This window comes from Staurois parvus, unplaced genomic scaffold, assembly GCF_062004578.1.
Source record: "Staurois parvus isolate SC_StPar_1 unplaced genomic scaffold, SC_StPar_1.0 ptg000242l, whole genome shotgun sequence".
Classification (NCBI taxonomy): Eukaryota; Metazoa; Chordata; class Amphibia; order Anura; family Ranidae; genus Staurois; species Staurois parvus.
The window spans coordinates 2,217,697-2,233,598 of NW_028318038.1; the positions used below are offsets into that span (position 1 = coordinate 2,217,697).

Here is a 15,902-nt window from a genome sequence, read left to right on the forward strand (position 1 = left end):
CATATAACGGTTTAATTATGTATTGCACTTTTTTTTTTGCAGACCATTCGGTTTAAATCCTACCTCTTGAGCATGGGCATTGCCAATCCAGTGACTCGGGAAACTCATGGATCTGGCACTCATTACCACATGCAACTTGCAAAGCAGCTGGCTACAATGTTACAAAACCCATTGGAGGTTAGATAAGTACATTTTGATGTGTTAGTTTGTAAATCTGTTGTGTGTACGTATGTTATACATTCAACACTGCATCATCTCCCGATATGTTTTCATTTTCTAGGAACGAGGGGGTATAATGTCTCTTACAGAAGTATACTGTCTAGTTAACAGAGCCAGGGGCATGGAGGTAGGTATGGTATAAAGAGAGTGGCCATTGTTGCCCTATCACGTTCATAGTATGACGTTTCAACAGGTTGAAAAAGAAGCTGTTCTCCTTCATAAAAGCCTGAAGTAAACCTTTATTGATGTTATCCAGTACAAAGCTAATCTACCTCCTCCTCTAATGCGTTTCATTTTGTTAGAAGCTGTCGTAACGCTCCTAAGCTGAATGACGCAAGTTAGAGAAGCAGGTGAATTACCCTTGTACTGGATAACATCAGTAAAGGTTTACTTTGGGCTTTTATGAAGAAGAGCGGGCTTATTTTTGTGCTGTTCAGATGTATTGATTGTGTACAGGTTCAGGGACCAGGGTTCAGGTTTTTCTATGCGCACCTTTTACTGTGGGTCTTCACTCCAGTCATATAATGTCATGGGTCCTCTTCCTTTGATACTGGGCAAATCCTAAATGTTGCATAGAATGGTGCTTTGTAGCCACATACCGCCACCCCTGCACCATTCTCCTGTGAGGGACAGGTCCAGTTTATAGACATATCCTCATGGGGGCAGGTCCTTGATGTCCTGGGCTTACAGAAATGGGTTGAATGATACTAAGCATCATCCAATGTGGAAGAGGACCAAAGGGGGACTTTAGTGAAGTAAGTTTGTATTGGGGGGGGGGGGGCAGTGCCATAAATAAGATGAGTATTACAGCAAGAGCTTTTTTTATTTTTGTTATATCATGTGCAAGGCAATGAATTTTCAGATTTTTATTATATTATTATTATTATACAGGATTTATATAGCGCCAACAGTTTGCTCAGCGCTTTACAATATAACGAGGGAGACAATACAGCAACAATGCAGTTCAATACAAGAGGGATAGGAGGGCCCTGCTCCTTGGAGCTTGCAATCTAAGAGGGAGGGGCTAGTTTTTATTATAAAGCACTTGTTTGGCTTTAGCTTAACTCTCCCAGTCAGTAGACCATATCAGTTTATTTTCATTCTGGCATTCATTTTCAGGACTTTGCTGTCCCACTTTCTAAATCACTTGCTGGTGTCTTCCCTTTGTACGTGCTCTTGAAACTGAAGTTGTGAATGGTTAAAAAAAAAAAAGGTTCTGAACACCTTTTTGCTCTAATTTAGTTAGAACCACATAGTTAACTATCGCCTGCTCTGTCCACTTTTAGGTGATCTCTGAAAACCTATCTCTTCAGGGAAGCCTATCGTGCCCTCAGCTAATAACGGAATCTTCTATTCCTTCTACCAGTCCATCCCCCACAGTTATTACTTTTCGTACCACCAGCCCCTCCCTCTTAGATTGTAAGCTCCAAGGAGCAGGGTCCTCCTATCCCTCTTGTATTGAACTGTATTGTTGCTGTATTGTCTCCCTTTTATATTGTAAAGCGCTGAGCAAACTGTTGGCGCAATATAAATCCTGTATAATAATAATTAACTTTGGGAACAACCAACAGTCCCACTGGGAAGTGCAATGAGAAGCTTGCAGTAGATTATATAGACCTCTGGAAAAAGGAAAATAGAATAGTTTTGTATAAAGGGAAATATGTTTGGTGCCAGGGCTGTCTTCTGTTGAAAATACTAGTTGTCTTATTTGCTAGTTGTCATGCTGATTCAATAGAAGGTGTTCTGACATAATTTGCTGCATGGTTGCTTTGGCTAAGCCAGAGACAGCCAGTCATCTAGTATTTTCAGAATTTTAGCACAAAAAAAAACAAGGATGGAGCCACTCCAAAAGTCCAGACTACATTTATTAACATCGTCTCATACAGGGAACATCTACCATCTCATTTTACGCATTTCACTCCATAAGGAGCTTAGTCAGGGAGTCTGTGTGGAGTGAAGCACATAAGAGGAGCAGGTGGAGTTCCACTGTATCGGATGTATTAATAATAAATGTAAATGCGTTTGGAAGTTGAGCAGATCCATCCTTATTTTTTGTGCTCCCATTCTGAAAATACTAGATGACTGGCTGTCTCTGGCTTAGCCAAAGCAACCATGCAGAAAAGGACATCAGAACACCTTTTATTGAATCAACATGACCGCTAGAAACTAAGACAACTAGCATTTTTAAGAGAAGACAGCATTGGCACCCTAGATATTTCCGTCTATACAGGGCTATATACTTTTTTTTTTTCTGTCTGATTTGCTCTCTCCAGTTGTCATTATCACCAATGGTTAATCCATAATTGGTAAACAAAGTGAAAAAGTGAGCGCTAATCAGTTCAGCAGCTGTACACTCAAGGCAACCAACAAAACCTCAATATACAGTATCAAAGAAATAGTGCAGCGCTTAAATTAATAGTCCTCAGTAATTCCCAATCAGTGGATGTTCCTCAATTTAGAATGGAAGAAATGCCCACTCACCGGAACTACACTTGGTACAGTGCAGTGTATGAATATTATTCCCTGGTGCCACTGGAAGTGTACATCTGGTTCAGCACTTGGAAGGGTATCCCTCTCTGAATCAAGCAGGAATTACTGAGGACTATTAATTTAAGCGCTGCACTATTTCTTTGATACGGTTAATCCATAATGTTGAGGCACCACCAGAACAGAAATACAGGAAAATTTTCCATTGTGACAGCTGTCTAGAGGGGATTTCCCTCACATTGTGTCTTGGAAATTCGCTTTTAACGAATTTCTCCTTACCGTGAGTACTCGCAGTTGGATGCGCAGCAATCCCACATAAAGCTGTGCGAATCTCGCTTACCGCGACTGCAGCTTAGCTCCACGATTCCTGCGCCTCCAACTGGTTTAGCTATCTCAGAATTGTGGGGAAATGGAGCTCCAGTTACCTGGGAATGATCACACGACACTCTCAGGTTGCTGTTGGAATTCACATAGAGACTGGCTTCAGACTCAGCCCCCGGTTTTATTACACACACACACGCCCCCCACATGAGTCAGGTCAATCCCCTCCCACAGAACAATGCATGGGGAGTGCCTATACACAGGATGTACATTCCGATTGGAGCGTAGCCTTTCCTCTTATCTATCACCAGTCCTCCCCTCCCTCCATGAGCTCTCTGAGGGAAGCAACCTTCCGCCTTTACACAAGTCCCCCCCTCCCCCCCATGAGAGCAAACTTTCCGTTCTTATTAGCTCCTAGTGGTATGTAAATTCTCTGTACAAGCATCCCCTAGATTAAACAGTGCCAGTCTGTATCTGAATGGGCCCGATACGATCTTTATTAAAACACATCCATCCAGATACAGTTTCAGGTCGGTAATGGCTTGTAAGATATACATGAGCCTACACACGGAGTTCACACCACTTGGCGCCTGGCGGTACGAAGTCCATGTGGTACTATGCTGCTGATATGTGGATACAGGCCCGCGGCCTACCGCCGGCGGCATTCGCATCTAATGCCGTGGTGGTATACACGCCGGTCTATAAGCGCAGATCTGCCATCTCCTCCATTACCGAGCTGAGTACTGTAATACATACATTGTACATGCGCATGGCCTAATTGCAGCCTTCAGAGCTTTAATTAAGCCAGGAGAGACATATGAATAACACTAATATATGACACTTTTAAAGTTCAACCTGTAAATACAAAATTTCCATGACAATTGAGAAGATATCTTCTCACTTCCTGTTGAGTATACAGGACAGGAAGTGAAGAGAAATCTCCCTAATGAGTCACAGGTGAGAAAAAAACTGACAGCAGTGTTAACCCTTTCCCTACTCTATCCAAAGTGAAAAAATGACTTTAGATATACAGCAGGTTTGTCAGCCTTGCCTGGGTTCTTGACTGCTACAGAACATCTCTGAATGTTATGGAGGTGAAGTGAGGGGGAGGTGTAGTCTAGATCGTAATAAACTTGCACATGTATGACTCAGATTCAATCCCAATCACTCATAACTTTTTCCCTTTAAAAACACTCCCTCACAGGCTATATATGAATGAATTCAAATATTTTTTGAACTAAGTACTAACATAGTACCATCATTTTATAAGTATATGTTGAGGAATGTACTAAGACATTTTTAGAATTTCACAGTAAAGCGTTTTTATTATGACTTAAAACAGAAGGAAAATACAAGTCTTACAATGGACAAGTGTTGAATAAGTGTTGCTATCTTTCAGTTGCTGTCTCCAGAGGATCTAGTAAACGCCTGCAAAATGTTTGAGTCTCTGAAGCTTCCTGTCCGGTAAGAAACCTAACATTTCCTCCTGTGCCTTTTTATGATGGCCTTTGTTTTCTGCCTGCAGCTTGTGCCACAGGCCATCCATTCTCTGATGATTTTCCTTTCTGTATGTCAAATAAGATTTCTTGTATGGAGATCATGAGCAAAGCCTTCCGTAACACTTCCTTTCTCAAATCCAAATTGGGAACACTTTATTCATCCCCACTATTTTATATAGATGAATACTTATCATTATTCTTTAAACTGTGCATTAGTATTGCTATTGCAGGAGCTACTTGATTTATCACTTTGGCCACATTCAAACAGGCGTATCTATAAGTACACCCATGCAAAGGGCCATCTGGATGCACAAGTGTTTAATGCATCTTCATGCATGTAATCCTTTTCATGTAGGGGCAGAAAATTGGCCAAGTGGTTAGCACATCCACATAGCAGAACTAGGGTTGTTGGTTTGAATCCCAACCTTGGCACTACCTGCATGGAGTTTGCATGTTCTCCCTGTGCCTGCATGGATTTCCAACTCACACTCCAAATACATGCTGGTAGGTTAATTGGCTCCTGTCTAAATTGGCTCTAGTGTGTGTATGTATGAATGTGAGATAGGGACCTTACATTGTAAGCTCCTTTGGGTCAGGGGCTGATGTGAATGTACAATATATATGTAAAGCGCTGCGTAAACTGATGGCGCTATATAAGTGCCTGTAATAAATAAAATAAATGTTAGACAGCTATATTGATGCATGTCCCCGAACACACACTGTCTGTGGGACATGCACCTGCAGGGCTGTCAGATTGGAACCACCAGCTATGCAGCCACCGAGTTCCAATAGACATGAATAAGACTCTCTGCACGTGGATGCATGGAACACCTATGAATCTTATGTAGGCAAAAACAGCCCCTTTGCAAGGGTGCACTAATATGTATGCACATGTAAATGAGACTAAAGCAATAAATCAATCAGCTCCTGGGCTAGCAGTATTGAATTGAGTCCTTAGGCAGCCAATGGTTTCTAGCTAATCACCCAATGGTTCCAATGCTAAAGCCCAGAAAAACTGTGCTGGGATGAATTGCCACAGTTCCAGCATGGCTTTAGGCTCTTGAGTATCAGCCTGTAATGCCAGGCCATTTTTCAGTGCTGTGATAGTTTGACTGACAATTACTCAATGATGTAACCGTGTATCCAAATATATTTTATATACATTTTATTTTTCAGACAGAGGGAGCTTTATTTTAGCAGTATTTGATTTACATTTTTACTATATAAAGAAAAAAAAGACCAAACAGTTTAAGAAAAAAAGTTTTCCTTATCTTCTGTTATAAAACATATTTAAAAAATGCTAGGACAGTGCAAATGCCCCAAAAATAACCCTTTTTTGGAAAGTAGATACTGCAAGGTGATTTTTTTTTTTTTTTTGCCACGATTTATTAGAAATTAAGAAAGATGCTGATGTTGGCACTTAAAACACAGGAGGGGTCAGGTCCCGAGTCAGGGACCTGACAGTGCTTCCTTATTTGGAGATCTGGTCTCTCTGTGAAGAATTTGGATGCAGTTCCTGTGTTAGATCAGAAGGAGAGGTGGGATAATGTGAATTAATGGAGCCAGAATCAGTTTATAATCTTGACCGCTGTGAAATTCAATTGAAAAAGCTCCAAAAAACAAGCAATCTTTTAAAGCTGGGTAAACTTGCTTCACATGTTTTCATTTGGCCAAATTCATCTCCGCTGTGTTATTGTATTCAGGCAGTGGGACTTCTCTGCTGTCAGACTACACTGAGCAGCACTGCAGCTGATTGGCTGCAGTGGCTGATCAAATGAAAGTTTTCTAGCAGTCCCGTTGGACAGAAGTCGATCTACCGATTTAACTTTTAACAGACATTAAGCACCACGCACAGTTCAAAATTTGGCCAATCTCTGCTGGACCGGCCAAGTTTCAATCTGTGTGTACTATATATTTTACAGTTTATGTGACAGGAGTCACTTTTGGTGGGGGCCATTGGAACCCAGCTCACTTTGGAGAGGTGTCGAGATCCCTGCCTCAGCTCCCCTTATCCCTATTATGTGTAAGTCACCCTGTGCCTGTTAGGGGTACAGGGTGATCTGTCCTAATATTGGGGTGGGGGGTTGTTGATTGTTTGGTGCCATGTGGTTGCATCCCATTGTTCTATTGTGTGTCTTGCTTGGGAGCAAACTATTATGGGATGTATGTGTTTATGCGTATTGGCTTGGTGCGGGGTGTCTCCAACAGTCCTCCCTCCTGATGGGACAGTCTGTTGGTGTGTCTCTTGTTACTAAATGTAGATTGCCCTGCCCTGTGTCATTATGCAGGGAGGGGTAATTGTTTCCTTGAGTGTATATATCTTGTATCTGTGTTAAAATAAACTAGTCTACTCTGGTTTACTTCAAGATTGGTGTCTGTGGTCGGTATTCGGACAGGGAAGCAGTATTCTAACGGAAATACCCAAGTGCAGTTTGGGGTCGGTTCCGTTAGTTTATATATGACTATAATTTGAATAGTATTGTACAATGTGTGGGTGTCTGTGGGCTCTAATTCAATTTCACTCTGCTTTACAGGCTGCGTATTTTTGATAGTGGTGTCATGGTAATTGAACATCAGTCTCACAATGAAGAGGAAATGGTTGCTGCTGCTTTAGAAACGGTATGATGGCCTCACATGGCTTTTATTTATGTGTGTGTGTGTGTGTGTGTGTGTGTGCGTGTGTGTGCGTGTTTAATACCTTTTGACTTAAAGCAGAACTAAAGGCCTTTCTTAAAAAAATGAGCAGGTGGGCTATTTATTGCCGCAGAGACATGCAGTGTATATTCTGCAATAAAATACACTTACCTGCTTGCTCGCAGTCTTCTATGGCAGGTAAATTGAGCTGCATAGTTCCTGTGTGCAGGAGTTAGGTCATCCCTCACTGGCCAAAAACAATGCCCGATGACCGCCACCCAGAAGGAGCCAGGGAGATGCCAACGTCGGTGAGTGGACTTTGGACTGTTAGAGAGGAGTTGAGTATAGTGAGTTAGTTAAATAGTTTGCACCAAGCTGGTCCACAGTCATGCACTGGCTCTAAGCTCTGTATGTAGCTTCAGCTACATACAGTACACAGTGCTGGCTTCCAGTTTTGAGACAGAGACTTCCCTTCTTACACCTGGAACAAAATGCTCAGCCATTCAGAGGCAGTTTTGTATCCTGTTAATTATATTCAAAGCTTCCTCTGATTGGCTGAGGTGGAGAGGGGAGCTAACATAGTTCATACAGTGCTTAGAGCACCTGCAGCATGTAGTAAAGGAAATAGTTCATTTAGACCAGGTTGGTCCGAACAAACTATTTAAAGTGACAGTAAACAAGAAGATCAGCTTTAAAGTGTTACTAAACCCCAGGACCCTGCATTCACTATATCTGGTCTCCCACAGTACACACAACATGGAAATGCAATTATTTTAGTAAATATAAACTGCTAAATACCTTTTCTTATCAGCAGTATATAGCAGTCTTGTGGCTTCTATCAGTGTCTGGCTGAGCACTGGCTAATCTTGTAGGAGGAGTTTTCATTCTACTTTGACTGTCCTATGAGGCTGCATGACCCCTGATACCTTTGTCTGGACAGTGCTGATTGGCCCTGTGCTGATCACATGCACCTTCCCAAAGGGGAAAAAAACCCTCTAGCAATACACATGTTCAGAGTAACTCCTAGAGCTCTGTACTCAGCAGATAGATTGGGGACAGTGGCAGAAGGGAAGGATCAAAAAAGACAGGATCAAACAGCCTTTTTTACACAATGTGGAGGATTAACCCCTTAGGCTCCATAGTGAGTATAACAGTCATGCTGTATTGCATATACAGACTGATTTTACTGTTGTGAGTTTAGCAGCACTTTAAGCACAGCCTTCTGTGTTTTTCTCTGCCCCTAATGGAACACTCAGGTAGAGCAGGCTGAACAGGTCAGCTTTGATATTCCTTGTGGCGTGGTCCAGGATACAGACCTATGTTTTGTTGGACATGTCTGAGAGATATGCGGGAGACATTCATGTACGATTACCAAATGGCCTTGCTGAAAGCTGAACTACAAACAGATACATAGATAAACAATGTAATTTACCTGCCAAATGATTTGTATTTCTTTCTGTCCAGTTCTGAGATGTACTAAGTTCTTCCACGCATCGCAGCCCTATCTGGCAATTTAGTAGACCTAATTTTACTCTGCTACAGTTAGGTAATACAACTTTGTCTTGTCCCTGGCCCCCAAACTGTTATTGGACAGTGATGCAGAAGACTGATAATCTCATCTCTCTGTCACTTTGCTCTCACCTTACTTTAAGTGTATTCCTTCTTAGCACATGATCACTACAGCACACCTAATTGGCTGCATGTGCTGTTTCTGCTTCTCCACGTTTGAGCTCTGCTGTACTGCTGCAAGAAGCTGATAGCAAGTTAAAACATTGCTTGCATTTATAAAACAAAAATACATTTAATGATGACTTCAAAGGTTCTCCTTTATTCAGGTCATGGTACATCTAGTAGTAGTTAGTCACATTCAGCTGGATTTGTTCTGTAATGTTGAAGGTGTTTCCTAGCTTATCCAAGCCACTTCCTGAGTTCTAATGAATTTCAGGAAAATACCCCAGGATTTACTGTATTTTTCGCTCCATAAGATGCACCTGACCATAAGATGCACCTAGGTTTTAGAGGAGGAAAACAAGAAAACCAATGGACTGCAGACATAGTACAGGAGATGACCAGAGACTGCGGACACAGTACAGGAGATGACCAGAGACTGCGGACACAGTACAGGAGATGAGCAGAGACTGCGGACAGAGTACAGGAGATGAGCAGAGACTGCGGACAGAGTACAGGAGATGAGCAGAGACTGCGGACAGAGTACAGGAGATGAGCAGAGACTGCGGACAGAGTACAGGAGATGAGCAGAGACTGCGGACAGAGTACAGGAGATGAGCAGAGACTGCGGACAGAGTACAGGAGATGAGCAGAGACTGTGGACAGAGTACAGGAGATGAGCAGAGACTGCGGACAGAGTACAGGAGATGAGCAGAGACTGCGGACAGAGTACAGGAGATGAGCAGAGACTGCGGACAGAGTACAGGAGATGAGCAGAGACTGCGGACAGAGTACAGGAGATGAGCAGAGACTGCGGACAGAGTACAGGAGATGAGCAGAGACTGCGGACACAGTACAGGAGATGACCAGAGACTGCGGACACAGTACAGGAGATGAGCAGAGACTGCAGACACAGTACAGGAGATGACCAGAGACTGCAGACACTAAAGGAGATGACCAGAGACTGCGGACACAGGACAGGAGATGACCAGAGACTGCGGACACAGTACAGGAGATGACCAGAGACTGCAGACAGTACAGGAGATGACCAGAGACTGCAGACCTTTGGGGAGGGAGGGGGAGCGGGTACCTGAATTTGACAGGTACCCGCTCCCACTTCCCTTTAGTGTGGGCAACCGGACTGTGAAATCCAGGTGCCCACTGCGCATGCGCGAGAAGCGCTGCGCTTTGTGAATGGTCCGGCGTCTTCTGGGACCTGTCATGTGTCCCAGAAGACGCCGGACCATTCACAAAGCGCAGCTCTTCTCGTGCATGCGCAGTGGGCACCTGGCTGTCACAGCCGGGTTTCCACACTAAAGATGCTGGCGCTGGAAGACTGTACAGCGCTGGACCGAGGAACAGGTAAGGTTCTGCTGCAGAGAAGAGCCGAGCTGCCGTCCCTGTATTCGCTTCATAAGATGCACTGACATTTCCCCCCCTTTTTTTGGGGGAAAAAAGTGCGTTTTATGGAGCGAAAAATACAGTATATCATTGACATTTGTCCTTGTATGTAAAAGCTGGGTTATCCTCCTCACACATTAAAACTGGAGACGCGATGAACGTCTTGACATTACACAACAAGTCCAGTTGAATGTGACTAACCTCTACTCGATCCATTTAATGACATATTAATGAATACAGAGCTGAATTTATTTGTGTGTTTTATATCTTTCTAGTTTTCAGATTTAATCTAATTGTTAAAATGATGACCTGAATATTACAAAGAATTAAAAAAATTATTTTTTTTGTTTTTTTTTTTTAAACAGGTATCCGAAAGGGGATCATTAACTTCTGAGGAATTTGCCAAAATTGTGGGAATGTCTGTTCTGTTGGCCAAAGAAAGGTATTTGCATTTGTTTTAATGGCTGACAAACTTGACAGAAAGATGATGATCCTTAAAAGCCTAACTTCAGCCAAAATGTCTTATTTGATTTTGAATAAAGGGGAGATGGCGTTATAACTTCTGCTTGAATTATTGCTGTCTGTGTGTCTATGGGCAGAAGGTGATGAGAGATCTCTCCAACACAAATTAGTATGTTCGACTGTCTGACAATTGTTTATAATGCTGTCTGTCCCACTGGGACTAAAGTTTTGACTTACCACCAGAATAGGAATGGAGGGAAAATTTGGGGGGATTTTTGTTCTCATGACAGCTGACTAGAGAGCATTTCCCATGTTTTTGAGAAATCTGCTTTCGATTTCTGTTGTCTCAAGACAGGAGGTAAGGGAAAATTTCCCCAATGGCACACAGACAGCCAAAAAAACTAAACAAAATGGCTTTAGATAAACGTATTGGGTTCATTTACATATGCTGCCATCATCGTGTTTGACAGGTGGCTTCCCACCTTGCCAATGTCTCTTTTAATCCTTGAAGGGAATCCTTGAAACGCAACCACCTGCCCAGCGTGCTTTATGGTATAATTTTGGGTCACGTTGTGGCAGCATGAACCAGTTTGGCCAGTAGTCATGTTAATTAGCGGGGCTGGGTGGTCGGGGGTAAGAACATTGCCTAAGCCTGTACACATCAGTTGCATTTAACCATTTGATGCCTGGCCTATGGCCGGTCTGTAAAAATGTATTAGCTTTCCGGGAAGCCGCCATATGGCGTCCTCCCGCACGTGCACAGTTCACGCGCTTGCAGAGACGCGCAGCGGCGCAACCTGTCACCGGCCGTGTACCTCGGACACGGCCGATGACAGATTTGAGTACCAGCCCCCATTGCCGGTACCATGTGACCTGTTGTGACCAATCACAACAGGTCACATGACAGTTGTATACAATGGATGGCTTCATTCATGCCATCCATTGTATACTAGTGTCTAGCTGTGAATGGTCGCAGCTAATCACATGCACATGTCATGTGATTAGCTGTGGCCAAATTACAGCTAAGCACAAAAAAAAAAAAAAAATGAATCGATGTCATTCAGGTAAATGCTTGCTTATAGCAAAGTAATTCTTTGCTATAAGCACATTGTGTAAAAAAAAAAAAAAAAAAAATACTGATCACTTCCCCAAAGTAGTACAATGTTACTATGGTAACATTGTACTACTTTGGACATAGTGAAATATGAAAAAAAAATCTTAAAAAAAGAAAAAAAATGTAATGAAAAATGTAAAATAAAAATAATATATATATATATATATTTTTTTTTCACACTGTCACCAGTCAGTGTCCCTGATCACCGCCATGCCAGTTATTTGATGACGCTGTACTGCACTGGTGACAGTATGTAAAAATAAAATAGTGATAATAATTTGTTTTATTTTTTCATTTTCCGAAAAATGACAAAAAAAATACAACTTCAAAAAACTCACCATGCCTCTTATGAAGTACATCGGACTGTCTACTTTGCAAAAAGGGGTCATTTGGGGATATCTGTACTGTTCTGACATTCTTGGACCTGAAGAAATTAGATTGGCTGTCAGTACTTCAGGATTGATCAATATTCAGATCTATACCATAGTTTGTGAACTTTATAACTTTCCTACAAACTAAAAAATACATCCTAATTTGGGTTATTTTCACCAAAGACATGTAGCAGAATACATCTCGGCCTAAAGTTATGAAGAACAATTACTTATTTGGAAACTTTTATAACAGAAACAAAGAAAAACGTTTTTTTTTTTCTTCAAAATTTTCGGTCTTTTTTGTTAATTTAGCAAAAAATAAAAACCCCAGCGGTGATTAAATACCACCAAAAGAAAGCTCTAGTTGTGTGAAGAAAATGATAAAATTTTAGTTTGGGTACAGTGTTGTATGACTGCGTAATTGTCATTCAAAGTGTGAGAGCGCTGAAACCTGAAAACTGGCCTGGGCAGGAAGGGGGTAAAAGTGCCCGGTATTGAATTGGTTAATGGGGGCTGCTGTTTATTTCAATGTCCTCATAGACCAAGCATTTCTGTGCACATTTCCCTCTGTGAATAATAGATTCTGACAATCAAAGGCATGCACAGGAACACAAAATAGATGCTAATACTACTTAACCCCTTGACGCCGACGTAACACAAATATGCGGCCTCACGGACCTGGGCTTTTTTCCGTGGGGCCGCATATTTGCGTACCTGTCTTTGTGCTGGGAGCGCGCCGCTCGGCGCGCTCCCAGCACCAAGACCGCGGTGTCACTGAGAGCCCCGGGTCCCGTTCTAACGATCGGGACCCGGGACTCCCGATTCCGGGTCACGTGATCGCTGTGATAGCCTCTGATTGGCTATCACAGTGATCAATCACTGTGCAGCCCGGCCCCCTTGTTTTCTCTCTCTCTATGAATGGAGAAGAGAGATACATTGTATCTCTCGAACTCCTGACATAGAGAGATAAAAAAAAAGTTTGTAAAAAAAAAAAAAAGATAAATAATTAAAAAAGAAAAGAAAAAATAAAGCAAAATACCTAGATCAAGGTTTGATCTAGTTCAGTACCAGGATTAGTGTTTGGGTCAAGGTCAGGGTCAAGGGCAAAGGTCAGGGTCAAAGGTCAGGATTTAAAAAAAAAAAATTGGTGTCAGTGTTAATGTCAATGTCAGTGACAGTGTGTTTTATGTAAAAAAAAAATTAAAAAAAAGACAAAAACAAAATGCGCACTGTTGTTTCTGGACTGTACTACGGGTACAAACAACAAATAATATACACATATATGGTATCGCTGCGATCGCCAAGAACTGGAGAATGTATTTTGGGTTGTTCTTTGGTGGTAGGTTATGGTCGTAACAAGAAACACACAGTTAAATTTAAAAAAATGATTTTTTTTACTATTTTGGCCCAGTTTTCCTTTAATAATAAAAAAAAAATTAGGAGCTATCCATTACCATTTACCACCAAAGGAAAGCCCAATTTGTCCTGAAAAAAACAAGGTATAATCCACCTGGATGTACAAAGTAGTTGTGACGATATGTACGGTTTTACTAACACGTCAACGTTGCAGAATTGTGCTTAGGCATTTAGATTTGTTTTACCCTTAGGCGTGAAGGGGTTAAAGTGGATCTAAATGCTAAAGGTTTTTTTTTTTTACCTTAAATCATTCCCTGCTTTAAGGTAAATAATATTGCACTGCCTGTTTCCCCCTCCCCCTCCCTAACACTTACCTGCGTTCTTTCTCGATCCAGCACTGTGCCTGGATGCAAGTCTTCTCTCCTTTTCTTCCTGGTCGCACAGTCTTTGCTGATTGCAGTGGGATGATCCTGCTGCTGTCAGTCAAATCCAGTTAGGAGGGAGCGGGAGGCAGCACCGAACTGTGTGTCTATGGGTGCACACAGCCTGGCTCAGGAGCGAGCCCACGTATGTGCCCTCATAGCAGGTGTCTTGATCTTGAGCTCCAGTGGGGGACCCCAGAAGTGGAGGTAAGTGGCCGCTTTCTGCAATACAATTTAACAGAGCAGGTAAGTATAAACCTCTTTATTATTTTGATGAACAAAATGTGACTTTATAATCAATTTAAGGTGGCCGTTCATAGATATGGCAATTCAGTTGATCTTTTGATGTGACTAAAATGATCAGGAATCTCAAACCACAAATTCCCCCAATCCATTAATTTAGTGAGCTTTCAGTCTATGTATTTGCTGGCAAATTGTTTGGCCATGGCAGAGTTTATTGATAGTTTCTGATCGATCACACAAAAAGCTATGCATTTGTGTAAGGCAAGGATTTTAATACAGATCAATTACATGATCATTTTCTGTGTATTGTTTCTGATAGATCATATTTTCAGTTGATACTGTTTAAGTGGCACTGTTCAATATTTTAATCAATAATGAATCACTTTTTGTTGATCTCTCCTTTACAGAGTTGATCATTGTGTTGTCCTTCCTCTTCATCCAATCATTTTGTTTTTTGCAGACTTCTGCTTGCAGAGAACATGGGGCACCTCTGCCGGGATGACTCTGTGGAAGGTTTGCGCTTTTACCCAAACCTATTTCTGACGCAAAGTTAACATCGGACATGGGAAGCATTGGAGGACATGCCATTCAGTGTCGGTTTCTGTGGAGCTTACAAGGTGTACTGTCTGTGGGTGATCATTTAAAGGACATCTAAAAAAAAGTAATATGAGGAACATGAGCGTAAAATTAACTTCTCCCTCTCAGCTATCCTAAAACTACAGCTCAATGAAAAGTGCAATGGAGAATTTGGCATATGACCATAATTAAAGCACTGACCAAAAGACGGACAATAGGTCACATTGCCAGCTACTTAGAGGGAGTCCGTCATAAGCAGAATACCTGTGTGAGAATGCTTAGATTGAAGCTGCTATCCTTTTGTCTTCTGGATTGCAGGCTAGTTCTGGGACCCTGAAGCTGAACATTCTGTGCTTTACTGCAGGATTCAGATAATAGTTACTTCTAACAGTGGCTTCTCACACAGGTATTTTTCATAATGATAGATTCTCTTCATCTTCAAAGCAAAAAGATTGGATTCCTAAGTATATTCCTGTAGGTAGATCTAGCAGCCTTCTGAAAATGATCACCTGGTGGATTAATCTGCCCAGGAATACGTCATGGGGCTTGAAGTTTAGTCTCATATACGTCAGTGGGTGTAATCACTCCAAGGCCAGACTGTGCCGTGGTGGCTTTACCGGTTGTAGTAGACTTTCTAATTTGTATGTCAAGTGTAAAAAGAAAAATCAGTGTTCTAACTGATATCTGCAAATAAATCATTCTTTATATTGACTACAATCTGTTGTTCTTTTTTTTTTTCATTCAGAAAATATTTTGTGGTGTTGTATACTACAATTGGGGTGTTCAGTAGTCCGTTATTTCCTTGGCTGCATCCTCCTTAAAGTAATTCTAAAGTTTAAAAAAACAAAACAAATGTCTATACTTATTTGCGGTGTGCAGTGGTTTTACACAGAGCAGCCCAGATCCTCCTCTTCTCAGGTCCCCTGTCGGCGCTCCTGGCCCTCCCCCCTGTCTGGTGCCCCCAGAGCAAGCGGCTTGCTATAGGGCACCCAAGCATGCGCACTTCCCAGCCGCTGCTCCGTTTGTACATTCACACATGGAGCCGTGGTTTGGCCCCGCCCCTTCTCACTGGCTGTGATTGACAGCAGCGGGAGCCAATTGCTCCTGCTGTTGTCTCAGCCAATGGGGA

At 42.1% G+C, this 15,902-nt stretch overlaps 1 protein-coding gene across 1 annotated transcript in view; it reads left to right on the forward strand.

Annotated features, from left to right (window-relative positions):
* VPS36 (vacuolar protein sorting 36 homolog) overlaps positions 1-15,490 on the forward strand; it is an 81,191-nt gene extending 65,701 nt beyond the window's left edge. The window contains exons 9-14 of the mRNA XM_089680339.1: positions 43-177; positions 281-346; positions 4,427-4,491; positions 7,061-7,145; positions 10,595-10,671; positions 14,658-15,490. Of these exons, the coding sequence (XP_089536465.1) occupies positions 43-177; positions 281-346; positions 4,427-4,491; positions 7,061-7,145; positions 10,595-10,671; positions 14,658-14,751 (522 nt within the window). The 3' untranslated portion in view covers positions 14,752-15,490. The remainder of the gene's footprint in view (positions 1-42; positions 178-280; positions 347-4,426; positions 4,492-7,060; positions 7,146-10,594; positions 10,672-14,657) is intronic.
* Positions 15,491-15,902: the final 412 nt, after the last annotated feature.